Consider the following 21,993-nt stretch of genomic DNA (forward strand, 5'->3'; position numbering starts at 1 on the left):
AGTTTTGCATGTGGCGCTGTGTTGGGGCTTTCAGGTTTTGCATAAGTGCAGATGTGTATCTGGGCAGAAACAGGTGGTGCACTGTGGCTCTCTTCGCAATCTGTGTGTGTCCTTTTTTGTTTGCGTGTGTGTGTGTGTGAGAACGAGGGAGAGATGTTGTGACGCGTAAGCTCAGTCGATCAGTTTGTAACAGGTGCTGCTTCTTCGCATATAAAGTAGGTGTACAAGGCAGTGAAGTGTGTGTGTGTGTGTGTGTGTGTGTGTGCATGTGTCGGCTATTTTCTGCCACTATTTCATGTGATATCATCCAGGATTGCTCTCTAACACAGCACATTCTGCACTTCTCATTTTAACCCAAAATAGGCACATATTTTGTTTCTGTTGTTGTGTTTATCCATTATTCAGTTAGTTATGCAGTCAGTCATTTGGCCAGCCATGCAAGCATCTATCCAACTAATGAGTCAGAGGTCCAACTGCCACAGTCTCAACTGTCAGCATCCAGCCAATAAATCCATCTGTCCTCCCTTGAGCTAGCCACTCTCTCAGCTTGTAAGTAATTCTATGTTAAAGGGGCACTCTGCAATTTTGTGTTCAAAATATAGTTTTGGCTGAGAAAGTCCAGCAGTAAATGCACCTCCTTCACCTGTTCCTGTTCCCCTGCACGTCTCTGACTCACGTGGCTGCATTCTGTGTGCTGAAAGCACACACTTTGTGTTTGGGTCCTTGCCCGGGATGATGTCAGTGGAACAGACCTGGAAATTGGAAACAATACTGTATGTTATGTAGTCACTCTTTTCTTTTTCTTTTTTTTTTATTATTTAGACACACGTTTCAAACGTTAGTGACGACGTGAGGTTGAGGGGAGCACAATAATGCAACTGAGGACACCTGTCTGTCCATCCAGCCAATCAGACGGCGAGCTGGCCTGCATGTCAACCAGCCACCCGTCCTCGTAATCCATGCCACTAATCCCCACTATCTCCCTCGATGATTATCTATCGTCTGTGCTCTCTTTATTGCTACGCCTCCTCTCCTTCAACTCTTTGTTGTGGCCGTTGGCACTCGCTGCACCAACTTCCCTAAACCTAGCTGCAGGTTCACACGCAGACAGGAGAAGGACAGGTCACTTGTCCAAACAGACTCAAACACTGGAGAAAGGGTGAGGAAGTGAGCGTGACACGGGGGAGGGAGACATACAGAGGGTGTGTAAACATTCAGGATCAACATGTTTTAAGCAAACAAGCAGAAACGTTTATTCAGAAAGCAACGATTACCTGTGGATGTTGCTTCCGCACACCTAACTTCCCCTTTTTCATCAACAGTAGTACTGATAGCAGAAGTAAGTTTGTGTGTGTGCGTGTGTGTCTGTGTGTGTGTGCGTGTAGGATTAAGTGAATATCAGATATACAGATCTTTTATCTTGAATCTGGATGGGTAATATTAAAAACAGTGAAAGTGATCTGCTGCCAAGTTCAAAATGCACAGATATGTTTGAACAGGAGCAGAGTTTGAATTATTTGCATAATATACTCCATTAAGTACAAGGACATAAAATCTTATAAGAAAAAAAAAAGTACTTTTTAGGCTGCAAAATGACAATTATAAGATTGTTAATACTGATACATTAATGTTTAAGTAGCATTAAGGAGCTTTTTACACAGTAGTTGTAGGAGGTTTCAGGGACTCCCCCTCCTTTGGGTCAGAATATATATTCATGAGTTCAAGAAATTATACATTTATATTCTTCTACACAAATTAAAATTAATTTGTTGGACTTCCAACCTTCATCCTTGTTTTGTTTTCTTAAATATTGCATGATTTTACCTCTTTGGGCCTAAAACCGTCTTTTAAATGAAACCATACGAGAAGTTAAAGGGAAAATATCTCACTCTTTAATCGAACTGCTAACAACTCATAGACATCTGAAGTGTATCCGAGAGCTCTAACCAGACAAAGATTTTAAAAATGTGTAAAAGTTCACTAGCCCAAAACGTTGCGAATCACTGATTTAATCTTTATTTTATAAAATGTATATATTTTATTAATGTTTTTACTATTAATTCTTCATATGTAAAGTAACTGGTAAATATAAAATGTACTGTAGTATAAACTTTTATTTTATTTGAAGTAATAATATAAAGGAGCAGAAAATATCAATCTTTCTACCGTAAGCGATTGCCATAATGTATGTAATTAATGGGAATTTTCATTATTGATTTAACTGCTGATTATTTTCTCAATTAATCAATCAATAGTTTGGTTTATAAAAGGTATAGGCAAATATGTATATATATTTTTTTGAATGATCTTCTCAACCAGCAAATATTATATCTGAGAACAGCAGACTGACTGAATTAATTAGCCAAAGAGTATTACATTCTTGGCAGAAATGCACATGTTAAACATACGTACTCTGAGCCGATTCAAAATTAGAAATACTTTTAGTTTAAGATGCTGGGATGAGTAAGTGAACGAAGACAGAGTCCATATTCACAGGACCCAACACACACACGCACACACACACACACACACACACACACACACACACACACACACACACACACACACACACACACTCATCCCAGAGCTGGAATCCCCCCTCAGACCACCTGCGTTCTACAGTTAACTGAAGCCATGTGCCTGGTGGATAAGCTGGTGTAGTGTGGTTTGGTCCCTTTGTACAATGGCTCCTCTCCTCATGCCATGAATCTAAAACTGACCTCTGGCTACTCAAACTCGGACTCTCCCCTTGCTTTGCATTTCAGTGTATTTCAGAGCATTCATTGTAACTCGAAGCCCGAACCCTATCCGATAGTTAAATACTGCAGCAAATTTGTTCTGGAAGCCTTTCAATATTTCCACTAACAACAAAAGAGAGGACTTGTTTTCCGTTTCAAAATGTAATTGGGATTCACAGAATTTTTTTGGTCTTCTTTTATTTTTCTACCTATCAAAACAAATGCAAATTAATCTCCCTCTAACATGTTTTTATTGAACACAATCAAGCTGCCATGTCTTTGCACAGTGTTTACTGCATCTTCAGTGTAATGCCTCTGGCGAAGAGTATTTTAGCTCCAATTAATAGTTAATAATTTATTAAATTGTCTTTTTTTCCCATGTGCGTAAAATGAATACGCCCGTTAACCGCACAGTATCTTGATGTTGCTCTCTTTATAAGCTCATATGGAAAGCACGTGTCCTCTTTTTAAAGGATATTTCTGTCAGGTTATGTTGCTGCAGCCCGTCTGTCATGCAGTGCATGAAGTGCAGTTCAGCTTGTTTCACCAGAGCACTCTGTCATCATTACACTTACGTCTATAGCTATAATTTAGACAGGTCATAGAGAAACAAAAACCTTCAGAAGTCTTATGAACCCTGTCCAGACGCCCCAAAAAATTGCATTATTTGAGTAACTATGTCATTGAATGTCAATATTGGTAATACATGTGTGCCCGTGTTGATAGATAAACGCACTGTGAATGACTGTAACTTCACTCACTTAACATCATATCCCACCAATAACATCACACTGTGTCCCTCTTGCATTGCCTGCCTTGAGAAGGGCCTGTATATCCCACCACTTTACTAGCTGGAATACACTTGTGCCGTTGTTTGTTTCATTCCAGAGGTTTAAATCTGCTTAAAAAACACTTATTCTCTCTTAAAGAATTGGTAGAGATCATCTTTGCGCTGTATAAACATAAGGTTTTCTCTAAACTCACTTCAAATGGGATTTATTGGCATAGATAACATAAGCAAACTGTATCAGATGAAGGCTGATCCAACCAGTAGATCCAGAGGAAGACATGGTGAGCCTTTTTTCTCTCGAGCAAATACGGCTCTCATCAGTTACAATCATTTGTTTAGCAGCTGCCGTGGCTTGCTCAAGGGCATCTTTCATTGGCAGAACATTATCATTACCTTTATACCTTCATCCAACCTTTCCCCTCAGCTGGCTGTGCTCCATGTAGGATGTGACTCTCGCTGAGCTTCGCTCTGATGATGTGATATAAGCAGTGATATAATTATGGCTGTCAGTGGCCCCTAACTGCTGTGTAATTTGGGTTTCCAGCGGTCCTCAGTGATGTCATCGGATGGCCGCTTCTAAGGCGACAAGGAGGTGAAAAGTTCAACGTCTCTTTTAGCTGCCGATAGACTGATTCAAGCACACCACAGGACATCTTCCCAATAAGTTCATTCTTAAAAAATGGACTGATTTCTTTTTTTCCGCAGTAGCAGAAAGCTAATGTACTGGCTGGAGTGTGTAAATGACTAGAAAACAGAATAATTTCAATTTAAGACGTTAAACATTGCCCAGGTTTTTTTAAATCTAAATCGTTTGGCTTTGCTTTCTCGAATGGCTTCTGAATGGCAGGGGATCAAAGATTGAGTAACAGGCAGCAAAGGTATGACGCTGGACATAATAGGTGCAGTGACCTACTATGTGTTATTGAATTGTTTCAAAGGGATTGTTGGATCCTATCATAAAGACGTGATATCATAAAGTAACATCTCTTTTATTTAGATCCACTGCTGAACATTACTCTTGCTCTACAGTATATTGCAGTTGGGGTCTAGCTAAACTTCTGTGCTGTGTGACGGAAATGAAAAACAAATCAAAACTGAGCACTTCCACATGTGTTCAGGCTTATCGGCTCTCATGACCGAAGATTGACTGAAGTCGAGTCCTGCCAGTAAACGCATCCTGACTCGAAGCGAAGATTAAAGCGGCAAGTGTGGTACCGTACCTCAATTTGCCAAAACCCAGGTGACCCTCAGTCAGTCCCTCGGTGTCCTCCACCCTCCTGATGTTTCTGAATTGATTGGATGTGGTCTCACGGCTTAATAGTGTGTATGTACACTTCTTAATTTGAACGGCAAGACTATATGATTATGGTTTAGATTCCCGTTGGGGCCACCCATGCTACAAACAAACAGATGCAGCCGGGGTACTGCTCAGCGAGTCGCTGCGGATGAAAGCCTTCCACCAAATGTTGTGCTCTGAAGTCCATATAGGTTTTGACGGGAAAACCACTGCGCTCGCCAGGCTGTTTGAAGTTTAGGTTTCTATTATGGTGTGTATAACCCACTCATCTATTTTTACTATCTTTTTCAAGGACCTCAATTGCAAAAGGAAACAAAAATAGAAAGACCTGCAATTTCTTTTCAGGTTGATATCTGAGAAATGAGAAATGGTCAAAACAGATATATTTGCACAGTGGAATAGAGTATTACCTGCGATTGCAATTACAGTTACACATATACATGCAGATCAAAACAGTATATTTAGCAACACAAGACACATGGGGGAGACACGTCTGTTCCGCACACGGCCTCTTCTACACGCACAAGCCCAACCATGAACACATGCCGATTTATGATGAAAAGATTTCTCTAGCAACAACAACATAATAGTGAATGAGAGACGCACACACACACACACACACACACACAAACAAACAAACAAACAAACACACACACACACTGAAAGTACCACTCTTTGTTTGGTTTCACACACACACACACACATTGTATATTGCGTTTTGTGGTTGCAAGTTTGAAGGTAAATGCGATGAATACACATACGCAGGAAGGAGATCAATGGTGTGTGGCGAGTGAACTGTATAAAAGAGTGGGTTAGTGTTTTGTACTCTGGTGGTGAATCGGGAAAGCCCGGTAACCTCCAACAGTTCTTTTTATGAACAGCAGCCAGGAGAGGACACCGCAGAACAATGAGGAAGACAATAATTGAACACCAACACACTCACACACACACACACACACACACACACACACACACACACACACACACACACACTCACACACATTCCCCTCCAGTCTTGCACACACATGCATGAAGGTTTTATAGTTGTTTGTTGCATGAATTCATTCATTTTTGAAGTGGCACACACAAACATGGTGGGAAGCACAAAACCCCAATACAAGCAAACACACACACACACACACACACACAATGCAAGTATGGCCTATTGTTAGTTTGTCCAAGCAGTGAGGATGTATCCCGGCCAACGGGAAAGTCCACAGAGCCAATAGCTGAGGGACTTCAGTGTGGAAGGAACCAGATGTGTGACATCTGGTCTGCATGTGGCCTCGACCAGCTGCATGGCTGCATGTCAAACATGCTCACAAACTGATATCTTGGATTTTAGGCCAAAACCTTTCAGTTCCTGCTCAAGCGATGATACATGGGCTTGTTTTTAGGCAATAGCTACATATCTCCGTCTCAGAGGCCTTGCTAACAGCCAACTTTACAGTGTGTCCATATGGATGGATTAGTGGGGAAGACGTATGGCTGTGGCGTAGTCCTCCTCCAGGGCGGTATTAAACTGCTGTAGATCAGCGTTGAACCACGTCAGATGCTTTTCAGCATCCTAAAGAGCTGCTGACAGGGGTAGGAGACTGCTGGTGACGTAACAGAACTGCAGGGGCTCTACAAGGATCGCAATGTGGAAGGATCCGTTACTGAAACATCTGAATTAATTTAAAAGCTTTGGAAAAGCGTTAAAAGATTTTGAGAAACAATGGCAAAAGTGAAGAAAAAAAAATGAATACGATCCCCTGAATAAAACTAATAGTCAGGATATGATTATGCTCACGACATTTAGCACTGTGATTTGAGGGCAGAACAAAAGGGACAATATTGCCTTCTGCAAAAAAAACACAAAGCTAGTGTTGTTTAAAATGTTGCTCTTGTGCTCCCCCGTGCAGTAACCCATATATCCATGGAACCAAAGCCGTCCCTGATCGTCTCTCCATAAAGCAGAGGAAATCACTTTAGGACTGCGTGTCCACCAGGGGCTTCAACTTTACAGCTCTGACCTTTCTTTCAACTCCTTCTTACTGGAAGCTTTGGGTTGGCAACTGTTCCAACATGTACAAATATTTGAAACTTTAGCCAAAGAGGAGCTTGTGCGCGAGATGGGTTTCATTAGAGACGTTGTCACTGCTGTGGACTCTAAACTACCACCAAACCATTTTCCTTTCTCTCGCAGCTCTTCACAGCCTCTCTTTCCTGGGCCTTCCAGCAGCAGGCCGTACCTCCAAAGTACCAGTACCGCGACCCGGTGACATCTGACCTCCTGCTGTGTGACCAGTGCCCTCCTGGCACAGCCGTGAAACGACACTGCGCCGCCGACTCGCCCACAGAGTGCCAGGCCTGTCCTGAGAGGCATTTTGCTGAGAACTGGCACTGGGGGGACACGTGCCAATACTGCACCTCGGTATGTACGAAGCCAAAAAGGTTTACCAAAGGTTCTTTTTAGTTTACCTCTTAATGCCCAAGTTGCCTTTTCTTGCTGCGGCCATTTTTGCTCTTATTTGTGCATTGACATGTGCAACACCACATTTTTGTAGTATCTCCTTTGTGAGTCTGCTCATATTTACAGAAAGTAAATGAACCAAATTTGAACCCATATCACAGTCAGGAAATGCCCTAAAGTGCAATATTGCTTCCATGTTTTTATCTACTCTTGACCACATGGTTTGTTTGCATTTTGGCAATCTGTGATTCTTTGAAACCAGTGTTTAGTTGTAGTTACTAAAAATTAAAGTATGAGTGATCTTCCCCTGCAGGTTAGATGTCTTCCTCTTCGCCATTCTCAATAAATTACTTAATATATATTGTTAACATATAGATGTTTCGATATCCCTGTTCTAGTATTTCATGTGAAGCAGAAGCATAACACTGTTCACATACAGTGTGTGCATGTAAATCAGCATTCATGTGAATGTTGTACATGCAGCAGCACTGTTTCACTGTCTGTGTGGCCCTGCTTTGTTGTGTCCAGGTGTGCAAAGAGAGACAGCTTGTGAAGCAGCAGTGCAACAGCACCAACGACCAGCTGTGCGAGTGCGCTCCAGGTTTCCACCTAGTGGTGGAGTTTTGCATCACACACAGTACCTGTGCACCTGGCTACGGAGTGACAGCCCTCGGTAAGAATGCGATTACGATTATCAATATTATTATATAGTTCTGCTGGCAGATTGCCTTTGTTTTTACGGAAGATTGCTTAATCTGTGGATGTGCTGTCTATCCTTTCAGCATGTAAATTAGATTTAAATCGGAGATCCCTGATTAAAAGGTATCGAAATAAAACCAGAGAAAACAATGAATAAAACTGCTATTGCCTCAATGTGATCACTTACCTGACGAGTGTGTGTGTATTTATGTGATGTATGTGCATATGTGTGAATGGGTGTGTCACTGTGCAGAAGGTCTGTTTTTCCAGTATCACTGTGTATTCTGTATTTCCTTGAATCTTCCACTGTCACACTTTATGTCAAATCAGTTCATTTCCAGATATATAATATATTTAACAGAGACATTTTTTTAATTGTTATAATGACTTTTGCACACAGACACACAGTTTGGTTTGAACTTCACGCATGTCTTTCATGCACTTTCACACTTGGCCTGGTCGGAGTTGGGGCAGTGTTGCTTGAAACTTCAGTATTTGACAGTTTTAAGTGTTGCATCACTGATAAATGTCTGTCCTTTAAAATGACATGTTAACAAGCGATTCTACTCTTTTTCTAATCACTATTAACCAAACAACACAGACATTGGCTTGCCACTTGAATTTAAGTTGTTATTAATTCAATAAATTGTAATGGTTGGATTGATTTAGGAAAATCCTTACCTTTGAGGTACATTCTGTTTTAATGGACTATGGAAATATATAGTTCTGAAAATTTCTGAAGAAAACAGTTATCCTCAAGTCGTTATGGTGTGGAAAAGAACCACTTCTTATTTTACATGAACTCTAGCATTTCATTCCATTGGGTTAAAACCTACCGTCATTGTATCAACATGTGAAAAATATCAATAATATTCAATGCTGCTGTCCTCACATCATGAAGGCATATCTGCTGTCATCATTTAGGAGATTAACATTTATCCTTTTTAATCTGTGTGTAATTTGTTTCAAAAGAGCCAACATGACTTCAAGCAGAGGTTCATCTGTGAGTTTAGTTTGACTTGAATCAAGTTGTTTTTTCATTTACAGGATCAAATAATATTTGTTTTTATGGGATCTTTAATTACATATTAGTCATGTGACATTGATACTAGTCTAATTCTCTTCTTCAGGGTTCAGGGTCTTAATCATACTGTGTGGGTTCCCTGAGAGACAATACTAAATTGTTCAACAAGTCAATCCTAATCGATACATCTTTTGGGAAAGCATTGCTCATCTTTAAAAGTCCAGTTCCTGTATCAGACAGTTGTTTTAGATACACAGCGGTTCATATAATGGGTCAGTTAAGGAATGGCAATGACATGACTATCCGTCCAATCATCTCTGAGTGTTATGCATCATAAAACTAGCAATGGAAATATGTCATTCAAAGTGCTTCATCACTTGTTCCTCTTCATGCATGATTATGCATATTTTACAAAGAGGAAACGGATCGACAGTTTTGAAATTAAATGGCATAACCGTTCCCCTATAATCCTGAAGCTCTGCTTCCTCTTTGAATTTACAGCAGCGTGTTCAGCGCAGACTCGCATTTATTGTCTACCATGAGGATTTCTTTGTTTGTTTGTTTCTCTCATGGATGGAAACACATTTTGCGGGAATATTTATTTTGTTTGTATGCTCAGACTGCTGCTGTTTGAGTGACTCAAGTCCTCAAATCTATGCACATGTAGCCTCCTGTATGAAATTCATACCTCTCTTAAGACTGAGAGAAGTTTTACTATAAAAGAGCTACCCCGGTTTCTTCAGAGACAAAGAGTGTCTCTATAACTGACAGCAGATATGTGGCTAATGTTTGGTCATATGTTGCATATTAGTCTGGAATCACTGGTTCTTTGCTTTCAACATCCCTTTAGAGTCTTATGCTGTACAGCACCAAATGCAGTCTTGGCAAATTATCAAGCCAGATGCATCCACCATGATAATGACATCATTATCATGGTGGATGTCTGACCTGCTAATCCTTGCAGATTCTCTCCTTGGTGCGTCAGCAGTGATTGTGGGCATCTTAAAGAGAGGTTGATGCTGAATATTAACATTCCAGGGAACAGAATCTGATATTTGTACTGGAGCCGCAGTAGAAATTGGCACAATGCTTCTCATGACTTCATCTTAAACCTGAGACCAGAGTTCAACAGCTAAATAGATGAAACGACATGTTCCAATGGATTCTGGTTATATAGGTAAGAAAACTTTTTCTGTGAATTTCTCTAGCAAGGATGTGCAATCAGACCTCCGAAGCTGAAGGACAGACTAACATGTATTATGTAGTTGTGGTTTAGACCTTCAAACCAGAGGATGTTAGAAACCTGATGGCTTAGTCCTCTTTTTATGACTCCTTTCCTTCCTCCTTGGTCTCCTGATTTGGCGGTTTCTAGTTGGTATTCTGTCTCTAACTGAACGCAACATTTTATGTCTTTCTAGCTGGTTTATTTGTGTTTTGTGTCGACTAGAAGAAAAACTGTGAAAAAAAGGAAATAACCAACAAATGGATGAATGAAACAATACAAGTAATGATTTCCTTAATATTAGGGTTTCAACTAAGGATTCCTTTCATTATTATAACTTAATTTGGCAATTATTTTCTTGATTGATTATATCTATAAAATCAAATTTGTAAAAAATTATTGAGATGACGTCAATGAATAGCTTGTTTAGACCAGGAAATCTAAAAAAAAAAAAAGAATGTACAATTTATTTAACCAGGTGAGGTTTGAAATCTGTTCTTTAAGTCTGACCTGGCCAAGATGAAAAAAACTAAAAACAAAGACAGACTAAAAAGAGAAAGCAATAACATAATAAAGCTAAAAGTAGCCTCAGAACTAGGGCTGAGTGTTTACCAATCGAGTTTAGAATAATATTGTATTTCTTGAGAACTTATTATTTAGTTTACTATATCAATACAAAGAAAAGCAGCACATTATCATAATGGGAGGCTAAACAAACTAAGAGATTGTTCTTAACCTATGGTTTCTAGACAATTTAGTTAATTAATCTATGTAGACAGCAGAGCTACACTAACACCTCTACTTTACATTACGATACAACTTATGATGGCAAAGTGCTCACATGCTGTTTCTGCATCAAAAGTTCTAAGAAATACTATGCAAGCATATGAAACCATATTACAGCTAGACGTGCACATTCTCATTCTGTACATGCTTTGTCATCAGTGCTGCAGGAAACATGAGCACTTTACTGTATGCATATCAGCGAGCTGTTTCATGTTTTGAAACTGTGCCACGGAAGAGGGAAACTAATCAAAGGTCAAATCTGATACAAACACAGCTCGTCCTCCTCCCACAGATGTTCACTTCTACGCATTAGAGATAGAACTAAAATGAGGATGTGATTACAACACACGCTTCACTACATAGAAATCATCATATTGTCACGCGTGCTGCACGTCATACACCAGAAGTTCAAGTGGTTTACTGTAATGCCTTCATGGTATGGTTACAAGTTGTTGAAATATAGTAACGTGTCATTGTAAATGGGTAAAACATATGGTGGAGAGGGCTACCCAATATGGATAATCATTTCTTCAGTGTCCTCCTCTCCACCACATTTTCCAGTTTGCAGCCAATAATGGAGTCGGCCTTCTTGTTTGTAAAGTCTGTTGGTGTCTCCAGCTCCAATGCTACTCCCCCAGCAGACAACGGAGAAATACAGTGCACTGGCCACAACAGACTGGTAGAACATCTCCAACATCTTGCTGCACACGTTGAAGGATCCGAGTTTCCTCAAAAAAAAGAGTCGACTCATCCCCTTCTTGTACACAGCGTCAATCTATTGTCGATAGAGATACCCAGGAACCTGTACTCCTCCACCATATCCACATCCTCCTCCACCATATCCATATCCTCCTACACCATGTCCACATCCTCCTACACCAAGTCCACATCCTCTCTCAGAACGCTCAGCGGTTGTGGAGCCGTTGTCTTCCTCGACCCCATTCATAAGCATCTGATTTCTACCGGCCCACTCCACAAAGTCATCCTCTACTGCCCTGTACTACTCACCCCGTCCATCCTTAATACACACGACCACTCCAGAGTCCTCAGAGAACTTCTCCAGATGGCATGACCCCGAGTTGTACTGGAAGTCAGTGGTGTACAAGGTGAACAGGAAGGAACACAGAACAGTTCCCTGTGGGGCTCCAGTACCACTGACCACCGTTTCAGACAGCACTTTGCCACAGTAGTTGGACAAACTGTGGTCTGCCTACCGGGTAGTCAGTAACCTTGGAGACGGTGGTATTGAGACCCCCACCACCCGCAGCTTCTCACTCAGCAGCAGTGGTTGGATGGTGTTGAATGGAGAAGTCAAAGAAAGTGATTCTCACAGAGCCACCGGTTCCATCCAGGTGCGACTGAGCTCGTTGCAGCAAGTAGATGATGGCGTCGTCCACTCCCACACGAGGCTGGTAAGCTAATAGCAGAGGGTCCAGTGATGATTTCACCTGCGGTCGGAGGTGGGCCAAGACCAGCCTCTCCAGCACCTTCATCACATGACATGTGAGGGCAACTGGTCGGTAGTCGTTGAGGCCAGATGGAGTCATATTCTCGGGGACAGGAACCTGGCACGACGTCTTCCACAGCACCTCCTGCCTCAGGCTCAAGTTGAAGAGGTGTTGCAGGACATCAGAGAGCTGAATGGCGCAGGTCTTCAGGGCCCTGGGGCTGATGCCGTCAGGTCCTGCAGCCTTGCATTGGTGGAGTCTCCACAGCTGTCTCCTAACCTGGCCAGTCGTCAGAGAGAGAGAGAGAGACCTTTGAAGCTAAGGGCTCTGTCCATGCTGCTCACCAGGGGGGACAGAGGAGGGATAGTTAAATCATTACATCATAAGGGCAATTTTAAGTGCCGTAATAATATATAGGCCTAGTTATTCAATTATTATATTTTTCTGATTTTATAGTTTATTTTTATAGTTAATAGTGTTGTAACTAAAATTGGTTGACCAATAACTTTTTTGCGGGTACATATTTCCATATTTAAAAACGAGATATAGAAACTAAGAAGGTGCTGTAATGAGTAAGCTCGGTGTGAGTCATTCCCGCAGTCACACAGTCATCTGTCCTCCTGACGCTTTGTCACATGTCGTTGTGGTCATAGTTCTTGGAATCACATCCTCTTGATGTCTTTGATCAGCTACAGTATGTACAGCACACAGATGTGTACAATGAAACTTCTGTTAATTAAGATGAGAAGAATCTGTAAGGCCGGTTGATTTCTCAGAAAATATGACACTTGAACTGTACTATACCATGTCTTCATTCATAAAATGACCATTTGATCCTGTGTGTATCTCCTGCAGGTACACCGGCGAGTGACACCGCATGTGAACGTTGTCCCGCTGGTCATTTCTCCAGCAGCGACTCTCCCACCGAGGCATGTCAGCGCCAGAGGAATTGCTCTGATATGGGCTTGAAGACATTGAGATGGGGCACATCCACTTCAAACAGCCTCTGTGGCACTCCGGACAAGACGGCAACTCTGGAGTGCTCTCAGCATCACACTTTGTGCCACACTGGTAAGACATAAACATAGCTGTCTGTACCAATCCTTATTAGGGAACCCTTCAGGAAGGTTTGAGGACAAAGACAGGGGGGAATCAGGGTAGAGACTGTTTGTACAGTGTATACACTGTGCGCACACACACACACAATTATATTTTTTAGCAAACCTCAATTGTCCACAACTTAAAATCAGCCAGAGCTGAATTATTTCAGACATGTGGTCATTTTCATTCCAGAAATGGGGGGATTTCCTCGGTTAGGTTCTTTGTCCAGATTCCATTCTTTTCTAAATTCTTGCCTGTCTGAAAACCGACACAAGAGAGAAAAACCAAAGCGAAGGGTTGAAATGGGATGTTTGTGTCACTGCTGTCATATGAGCCCATGATGGATCAATTACTCCGTTCACTGTCACATCCTCAAACTACAATAACAGAGGAAACTCAGTGAAGCACAGAGAGACTGAAGACGAGCTGGTAAGTCTTTGTTGCTCAGACTTAAACTATATTACTATATATAACGGACGTGGACAATTAATTTGAAGAGACCACAGTCACTGAAGAACACACACATGCCGATGCACAGATCCTGGCACGCTCGTGCACTGTATACCACACTGAGAAGGAAACACACCAAGCTGTTGCCCCTCAGGGAGGGTGATGCTCTCCTCAAACATTCATTCACAAATTGTCTTCCTGCGGAGTACACAACCACAGATTGTCTAGCAGGGTTTTTCTTTTGTTTTCTTCAACAGAAAAATAGGACATTTAATGTATTTGGGTTGCTACGTGATTTGGAGAAACCACCAGGACGTCAATGTCAATTATAGAGCAAGCCACACTTAAATTATCCAGACATCAGAGAAACAAGTCACATTAAACTCAACCATACTAAACCTTTTTTTTAAATTATTTCCTGGTGTCCTTCTTGTTTTCCGCATTGGCAGTCAGAAAACATATCCACACTTAAATACATAAATGCTTCTGCATGAAACTTTCTGACAGTTTCACATCATCAGCTCAATTACGCAGAATTACCAGTTCTGCTTAATATGAAAACGCTGCTCTTTGCAAAAATAAATGGGCCTTATGAGAAATGTACAGGTGGGCATGTAATGACAAAAAGTGTTTGTGACTCAGCATCAAAGCGCATAACGTGTCGGCACAGCTCACCTCGATTCGCTCAGTTTGTTTGTGATCTGTGGTGGTTCAATGCTGTCAACAGAAAGAGGTCAAATTAAAAGCCAGCAGTTTGAACACACACACGCACAAACAAGTATAAATAAATCCAGATGTGATAGGCCGATAGGACCAAACTATTTAATCATATTCTATTCAAAACATCACCTGTGCTCCACGATTAAAACCTCTGTGAAGAATGCATTTTGATTGACTTGGTTACCGGTCTAATTGTATATTGTGTCCACTGCTATGAATGTTTTTATTGAGTTTGTTTATCTATCAATAAAAATGTTTTTAAGTCCACTCTCCCTGTCTGTCTTTCTCCATATGCCAGATGTGACCCTGTGTGAGGAGGCGGTCTTCCAGTCTCTCTCCTCCCTGCGACTGTCCTCGGTGCCCCTGGAGCACCTGTTAGAGAGTCTTCCCGGGCAGAGGGTGGACCATAAGAGCCTGGAGAAGCTGAAGAAGACCTGCTCTCCCCAGCAGCAGGTCCTCCAGCTAATGCGACTCTGGAGGGAGCAGAACAAAGACCAAGACAAGATGTACGCCATCATACAAGGTACAGAAGAAGGTGGCCATTTTATTTAATTGTTTTGCCACTATAATTGCAGTCCTGGAATTGGGTATTAATGGTCGCACCCTGTCCCTTCAGGTATGAACCACTGTGAGAAGAAAGTCTCCCGCTGCAACAGCCTAAAAAATCTGACCCTGGATGACCTCCTGAAGGTCACCAACAGCATGCCGGGGATCAAAGTTCAGCAGGAGGATGTGCGGGCCGTGGTCTCTACTTGCCTGCCCAGGCAGTACATTCTGCAGCTTCTTCACCTCTGGAAGATATCAAACCACGAGCTGGATCTAGCCAAAGGTCTGTCTCACAGTCTGAGGGTGCTGCGCAACCAGGGGGCACCGCGCTACCTGCTGAAAGGCCTGAAGAGGATCAGCCGCATCATAGGAACCACCTCCGCGCACAAGATGTATGAGAAGATGTTTGTTAGTATGCTTCACGATGAGTCGTGTTTTAAGGCTCATAAGCCGTTAAATGAATAGAAATACATGGCGCCTGTAGCATAAACAGAAACTAATGCATTGTCAGATAGAACACACAAACACACACTTAGTGAGCAGGGGAATACGTGTATGTGAAAGAGTAACAGACATGGGTTACACGATAATGTCAAGGTATCATCAAATGATATCAAGCTATGCGTATAGTGCCTAACTGTAACACAAAGGCAAGACAGGAGTGTAGATTTTGTCCTTATTATATGAGGTAGCATGGGATGCTAATAACTTCACCCTCAGTCTACAGTATATTTATGCGGTGATTAAACTAATAAGCCTTGAAAGAAAGAAAGGAAAACTATCACACATCTCATCTGTGTACTCCAGGTAGGCCAACACTAAAACTTAAAAAAAACAAGGTTGCCTGGGAACCTTTTGACCGGAGTCTGTGAAAAATGAAAAATTATTTAAGATGTAAATAGCACACTATTTTATGGAAGATAGGCTGGCAGATGTTGTGTTTTTATTATTGTTGCTTTCTCCCTGAATGAGAGGAAGAATTTGGTTTCATAATGAAATAGATGTATTTTTTACAGTTTTCCTTTATTTGTTGGTTTGTTCTAAGTAAAACTCATCTGAATTATTTTTTTTGATTGTCAGCTTTTTGAATGTACAAAGGAGTGCAATTGTTTTCTATTTAAAAAAAAAAAAAGTACCTTCTGAATATGTAAAGGCTTGTTTTTTATTACTTTATCAGAAATACTGGATTCCAAATGCTGCAAGTTCATGAAGTGATATTTGTTTTATATTTTGTTTGATCACTTTTATATTATTAAATGTATGATCTGTGTTGTATATATGCCTGACTGTTCCTCTCTAAGCTTGTGTAACTTGTGGACACTAATGTCAATTGACCTGATTAAAATCAGTTTGTAAAAATGTGTGGTTTCATCATAGCGACTGGATTTGAACTTTTAACTGGTTTCTCAATGTAATATCGATACCTCTGTAGGGCCTACATAGGTTAATGAGAACCATCAGCGAGAAGATTGGCTACTTCTATAAAATTATTCTTAATGCTCGTCATCTTGGAGAACTCTGCGCCGGCAGCAGTGGCTCCTCCTCTGGCCAGGAGTCTTGTTGCAAGTTTCCATTGGGAACTAACTCAGACACCATGCTGCCTGAGGCCCAGCTCGTATTCCTGGAGGGATGGGAGACCAGGGAGAACCAGGACTGCGTGGGCCAGACTGTCAGACCCTGCCGCAGTAAAATTAGATTTTGAAAATGAAACACTACCACCTTTGTCCACTGAGACCGCCAAAATCAACACAAAATGAAAGCTCCTCATAGTAGCTTTAAGTAAAATATTTAAAAATGTTCCACCCACATGGCCATGTGTATAATTGTATCTATGAAAGAGCTCAAAAGCCAATTTTACGTCATGGATATGGATAGAAATGCTGGCAAACGTTGTAGTCCTGATTTACTCTAAATCTTCCTTGGATCATCAACATTGTCTTCTGGCTCTGAAACATCTTCTTCCACAGCACATATTTTCCCACAAGAGTGTCAGCCAGGAGTGTTTCATGGGAATTTGACCTGAGTTTGACTCACCACACATGCTACACTCATCAGAACACTCTCCCCGTGTCAGAGTGGGTTTTCTCCGGCTTCCTCCCAGCCCAAAGACATGCAGGTAAGGTTAAGTGAGGACGATAAACCGCCGTAGGTGTGAATGTGAATGGTTGTCTGTCTATATATTAGTCAGCCCTGCACTAATCTGGTGACCTAGGGTGTACCCTGCCTTACCCCAATGTCAGCTGGAATCGTCTCCAGACCCCTGTGATCCTTGTCCTGCTCTCACCACAGTCGCAGATACACATAGTGGATGAATGGAAAGTCATTGATTTTTTTTCTCGTGATAAATAAACATTTCATGTAGCTTTTGTCTTTTCTCAACTTATAACTACTAACTAACTATTTATTAAAAATGTTGTGAGGTTTCACTGAGACGGATCTCAGCAGAGTGCTGTCTTCCAATGGGGAAGACGTGTGTTGTAATCATATTGATGATTATTAGAAGCCTGGGCCAGCAGGACATTTGACTGTCACATTTGATGACCTCTGAATAAATTCCAGTATATAAGAAGCTGGTTATATGCGTTGACATGAGTTTCTTCTCACAGACAAAAGAGAACCAGAAACAGCCTGCATTGGATCTCTGGTCAATCATGCAATGACAATCTTCCGTTTAATACTTTCTAAATACTTGTATCCCCTTCATTTAGCTATCGTGTTCAACATTCTAACTAACTCTACACATGGAAGTAGTTTGACCTTTTTAAAATCACGATTTTACAACTCATTATCCGCAAAAAACCACAAACGCCCACACAGGTTCCACATGAACACTATATAAATGACACTTATTCTTCTTTAAAACTCTCTTCAACCAAAGTGGTGACAAGCACATCATCAGCATGGTGAGTATTCTGTATAACGCAACAAGTTTAGGATGATTAAAAATTACAAAGACTGAGACGTACATGGTGATTAGTTATGCTTTAGATTATGTGTCATGAAAATAACACTATTTGTTCAGTTTCTATGTAAATTCTGAAACTTCAAGTTGTCATTGGATATATATAGCTTTCTATCTTTCCTAATTTAAATGAGTGGCTAGAGACATATGTGTGGCTTTTATTTTCTTTATTTGATAGGAAATTGCTTTCTTGATGTAATGCATACTGGAGTAAAATGTTATAACTCTAATTAGGTACTTGTAGAAGATGTCAGTGGATATTTGTCTTATGAATGACGCTAGCACTTTTTATGTAGAGACATAACAAGTCATTAATACTCTGAGGAAATATTGGTTGTGTGAGGGTATGACAAACTGGAACCCAATAGCACGACTCTGAGACAGGGGTAACACAGATTAACGTCTTTACTTAGTAGGCAGGGTCAAAACAGGGATCAGTCCGTAAGGCAAACAAGTCCGAAAAGGGGCAGGCAGAGAATCGAAGGTCGGGGCAGGCAGGCAGATCAGGAATTGAGACAAAAGTAATGCTGGAGAGCTTGGCACGATAACACCAGACAATCTGGCAGAGGACAAGCGCAAGTGAGGGGACCTAAGTAGTGAGTGACTAACGAGGGAATGGGCTGCAGGTGAGATGAGCGTGAGAACCAGGTGAAGGGAATGAAGGATGATCAGGTGTGAATGACCGGGTCTGAAATGACAAAGAGAGTTAATTAAACCAGAAAACAGAATGAAAACAACTAGACGGGTAATTCGTGACAGGTTGTCTCTACAGAGAAACAAGCAATTTAAATCTTATATCATCTCTGATTGAAAACCATGCAGACTTATTGTATGTTATAAAGAGTTGTATGGCAAATACTGCTGCTGTCAAATGTCGTTTTGTGCACAAATCTATAGCAGTATAAATTAAGACATTTTACATCGCTATATAATGCAACCAAAAAATGTTGAACTCATTGAAATGCAGTTACAGTATGGACAATTTAAATAAAGTATGACCCAAATATGTATCAGATGATGCTTTAAGGAACTCATCTGATGTGATCTAACGTAATAGATAATACTATTCTCCTGTCTCATTCTAATATCACTGCGATTATCCTGTTTTTTTATCAGTGTGTTTTTACCGTGTCCTTTTAGGGAAAATAAATTGCGATAGTTGTGACGCTATTGCAATAATTCATAGTAAATGCACTAGTTGTAGTAGTGATAGGGCCAATAAAAGGCAGTAATAGTTGTATTCAAACACACAGGCTGCAGTAACAGTCGGCTCACTAATCATGTCCCTCTCCTCAGCTCCTCTTGCCGTTGCTGCTCCTGCTCTCTGGTGTGGAATCCACTCCCACCTTTACGCACCGAAACTCTCTCACAGGGGAAGCCCTCGTCTGTGACAAATGTCCACCCGGAATGCACATGACTGTGTACTGCACCGGCACCACGCGCACCGTGTGCGCGCCGTGCAGAAGCCACCACTTCACCGAGTTGTGGAACTACCTGCCCAAGTGTCTCTACTGCAACAACCTATGCATTGAGAACCAAGAGGTGGAGACGGAGTGCACAGCAACCAGCAACCGGGTCTGTCGGTGCAAAGACGGCTTCTACATGACCCCCGGGGACTCCTGCGTGAGACACTTAGCGTGCAGGCCCAGACACGGTGTTCAAACGAAAGGTATTCAACATGTTCTTCATCGATTTGTGAATGTTTAGAAATAACGAGAAAAAAAACAGTAATTCAATAAACGATGCATTAATCAATCAATGTTGTACGGGAGTAGCAGCCCCGAGACAAATGTACGGTTCAAGAATGAACTCTGCTGAAATGCGCGCGATCACATGGGCTCTCCGGAGCCACGGCTGTATTTTAAATAATTGTAATGACGCTAAATGTATTGTTCCTTTCTTTAGGTACGTCACAAACGAACACTGTTTGTGAAACTTGTTCCCATGGCTACTTCTCTACCTCATCGTCTGCGCTAGAGCCGTGCGTAAAACACCAGGAATGCGCAAGCGGACAGATTGCGCTTCTCCCGGGCACACTCAACCAAGATAAACTGTGTGGCTCCTGTGAGGATCTTTCAAATGGCAGTGCGTATACTTGTATTCTGTACAGTTGAATTTAACCGTCCAGCACTTATAATAACGTAAATGACCGCATGTTTGTGGTACAAATTTATGGGGTATAACTTTCTTTTGCAGGTGAGACGCTCAGAAAAATGTTCTCAGGATTCTTCAGTATGCACAGTATACGTGTCATTAAATTAAAGAGATTTGTTGCCAGGTGAGTCTGTTGCTTCCCTCTGTAAACCCCTCGTTTTATCTCTGATCAAATATCCCTTCACCTCTGAATGGACTGAATACATATGCTGATAAGCCATCCTCTCCCTCCAACAGGTACATTCATAAATCAGAGGATGGGACTCTTCCCAAACAGAGGGGTCTTCTCATGGATCAGATCAGAGCGTGGCTGGCCCGAGCTCCAGAGGAGCAGCTGAAAACACTGCCAAAGATGCTGAAGGCTTCTCGGCTCTGCAACTTGACAGACAAACTAGAGGCCATGTTCAATGAGATTAAGCAGCAGAGCCCAAACTGTACCTTACCACTCTTAGATGTTTAGGTTACAGAGTCCATGGTACACAGCATGGTGTTACCGATGTACCTCTTTCTCTTAGTTGGCATTCGTGTCCATTTAAGTGTTTCAACATATTCTTCATTTGCATGTTAATTGGGAGTTGCCTCAAAGGTTGACCTAATATATCCTTCATGTATACTGACGTTGTTGTTGCTACTCCTTAGCAGTGACAGGTGGTGACACATGAGAGAAACATTGGACAGCTTTACAGACAATGATGACCAATTTTCCCTGAGCTGTGTTACTTAAATGACCAAAATAGGCAACAGAAGACTATGAAGGCTGCCTCGAACAAGATGTTGAAACATACTCAAGTGTTGTTTGTGTATTATACACTTAGGTCAGACTAGGTTATATGGAGTAAAACGTAATTACCTGTCGAGAGTAAATTTTAGAGAAACTCCACAAGTAAAATATGCTCAATATATACTCAAATGTTACATTATAGTTAGTACATTATAGGAACTTGTATTGACATGAAACCGAGCTATAACTGAAATAAATGTTGTCATAAAAATGTATGAAGTTCTGTAAAATTGCGCGATATCAAACTGTAAACTTTTACATTTCACTCTCAGCACCTAAATAAAGTATAACGGTATGCTATAATATGTGCGTGTCTGTAATTGAACCAAATCACCACAAGGTGTCGCCATCTTCCATATCTACATATTTGATCAACAAATACTGACATTTTTACAAACCGTATACGATGCAGTGAAGTCAGATATTTATATTCATTTATAAACCCATTTACCTTTCCATAACTCCCAATGCTGATGTGGCTTGTGTGGACTATTGGCCTATTTTTTTCATCAAGAGTATTTTTGAAATATTGGACAAGATATAGAAATGCTCTAAAATATGAGTTTATTTTGAATTTGTGGTTGTTAGTTATGTTATATAGGCTAAAGTCATGATAACCATTCTTGAAATATTATATTGTGATACTCAGTGTGAGTATCTGTGTGAGGAGACATAAAAACAAAACAAAAAAACATTCACAGCTGAACTGTTGATGTCATTTTTAGTTCGTATTATTATTAGCATTATTATTATTTTTATATCAAAAGAGCTTTTTTGCGGACAATTCCATAGGCCCACATTCCTACATTTTTTTCACGGT

The 21,993-nt window shown here is 41.1% G+C and overlaps 2 protein-coding genes across 2 annotated transcripts in view; both read left to right on the forward strand.

Annotated features, from left to right (window-relative positions):
- LOC117745377 (tumor necrosis factor receptor superfamily member 11B-like) overlaps positions 1-16,629 on the forward strand; it is a 17,959-nt gene extending 1,330 nt beyond the window's left edge. The window contains exons 2-6 of the mRNA XM_034553662.1: positions 7,014-7,241; positions 7,809-7,953; positions 13,315-13,530; positions 15,029-15,253; positions 15,347-16,629. Of these exons, the coding sequence (XP_034409553.1) occupies positions 7,014-7,241; positions 7,809-7,953; positions 13,315-13,530; positions 15,029-15,253; positions 15,347-15,741 (1,209 nt within the window). The 3' untranslated portion in view covers positions 15,742-16,629. The remainder of the gene's footprint in view (positions 1-7,013; positions 7,242-7,808; positions 7,954-13,314; positions 13,531-15,028; positions 15,254-15,346) is intronic.
- Positions 16,630-18,076: 1,447 nt separating this feature from the next.
- LOC117745875 (tumor necrosis factor receptor superfamily member 6B-like) lies at positions 18,077-21,476 on the forward strand. Its single transcript, XM_034554459.1, has 5 exons — positions 18,077-18,179; positions 19,535-19,907; positions 20,144-20,323; positions 20,435-20,516; positions 20,630-21,476. The coding sequence occupies exons 1-5, from the start codon at positions 18,177-18,179 to the stop codon at positions 20,850-20,852; spliced, it is 861 nt and encodes a 286-aa protein (XP_034410350.1). The 5' UTR covers positions 18,077-18,176; the 3' UTR covers positions 20,853-21,476.
- Positions 21,477-21,993: the final 517 nt, after the last annotated feature.

The sequence above is a fragment of the Cyclopterus lumpus genome, chromosome 16 (assembly GCF_009769545.1).
Source record: "Cyclopterus lumpus isolate fCycLum1 chromosome 16, fCycLum1.pri, whole genome shotgun sequence".
In the NCBI taxonomy this organism is placed as follows: Eukaryota; Metazoa; Chordata; class Actinopteri; order Perciformes; family Cyclopteridae; genus Cyclopterus; species Cyclopterus lumpus.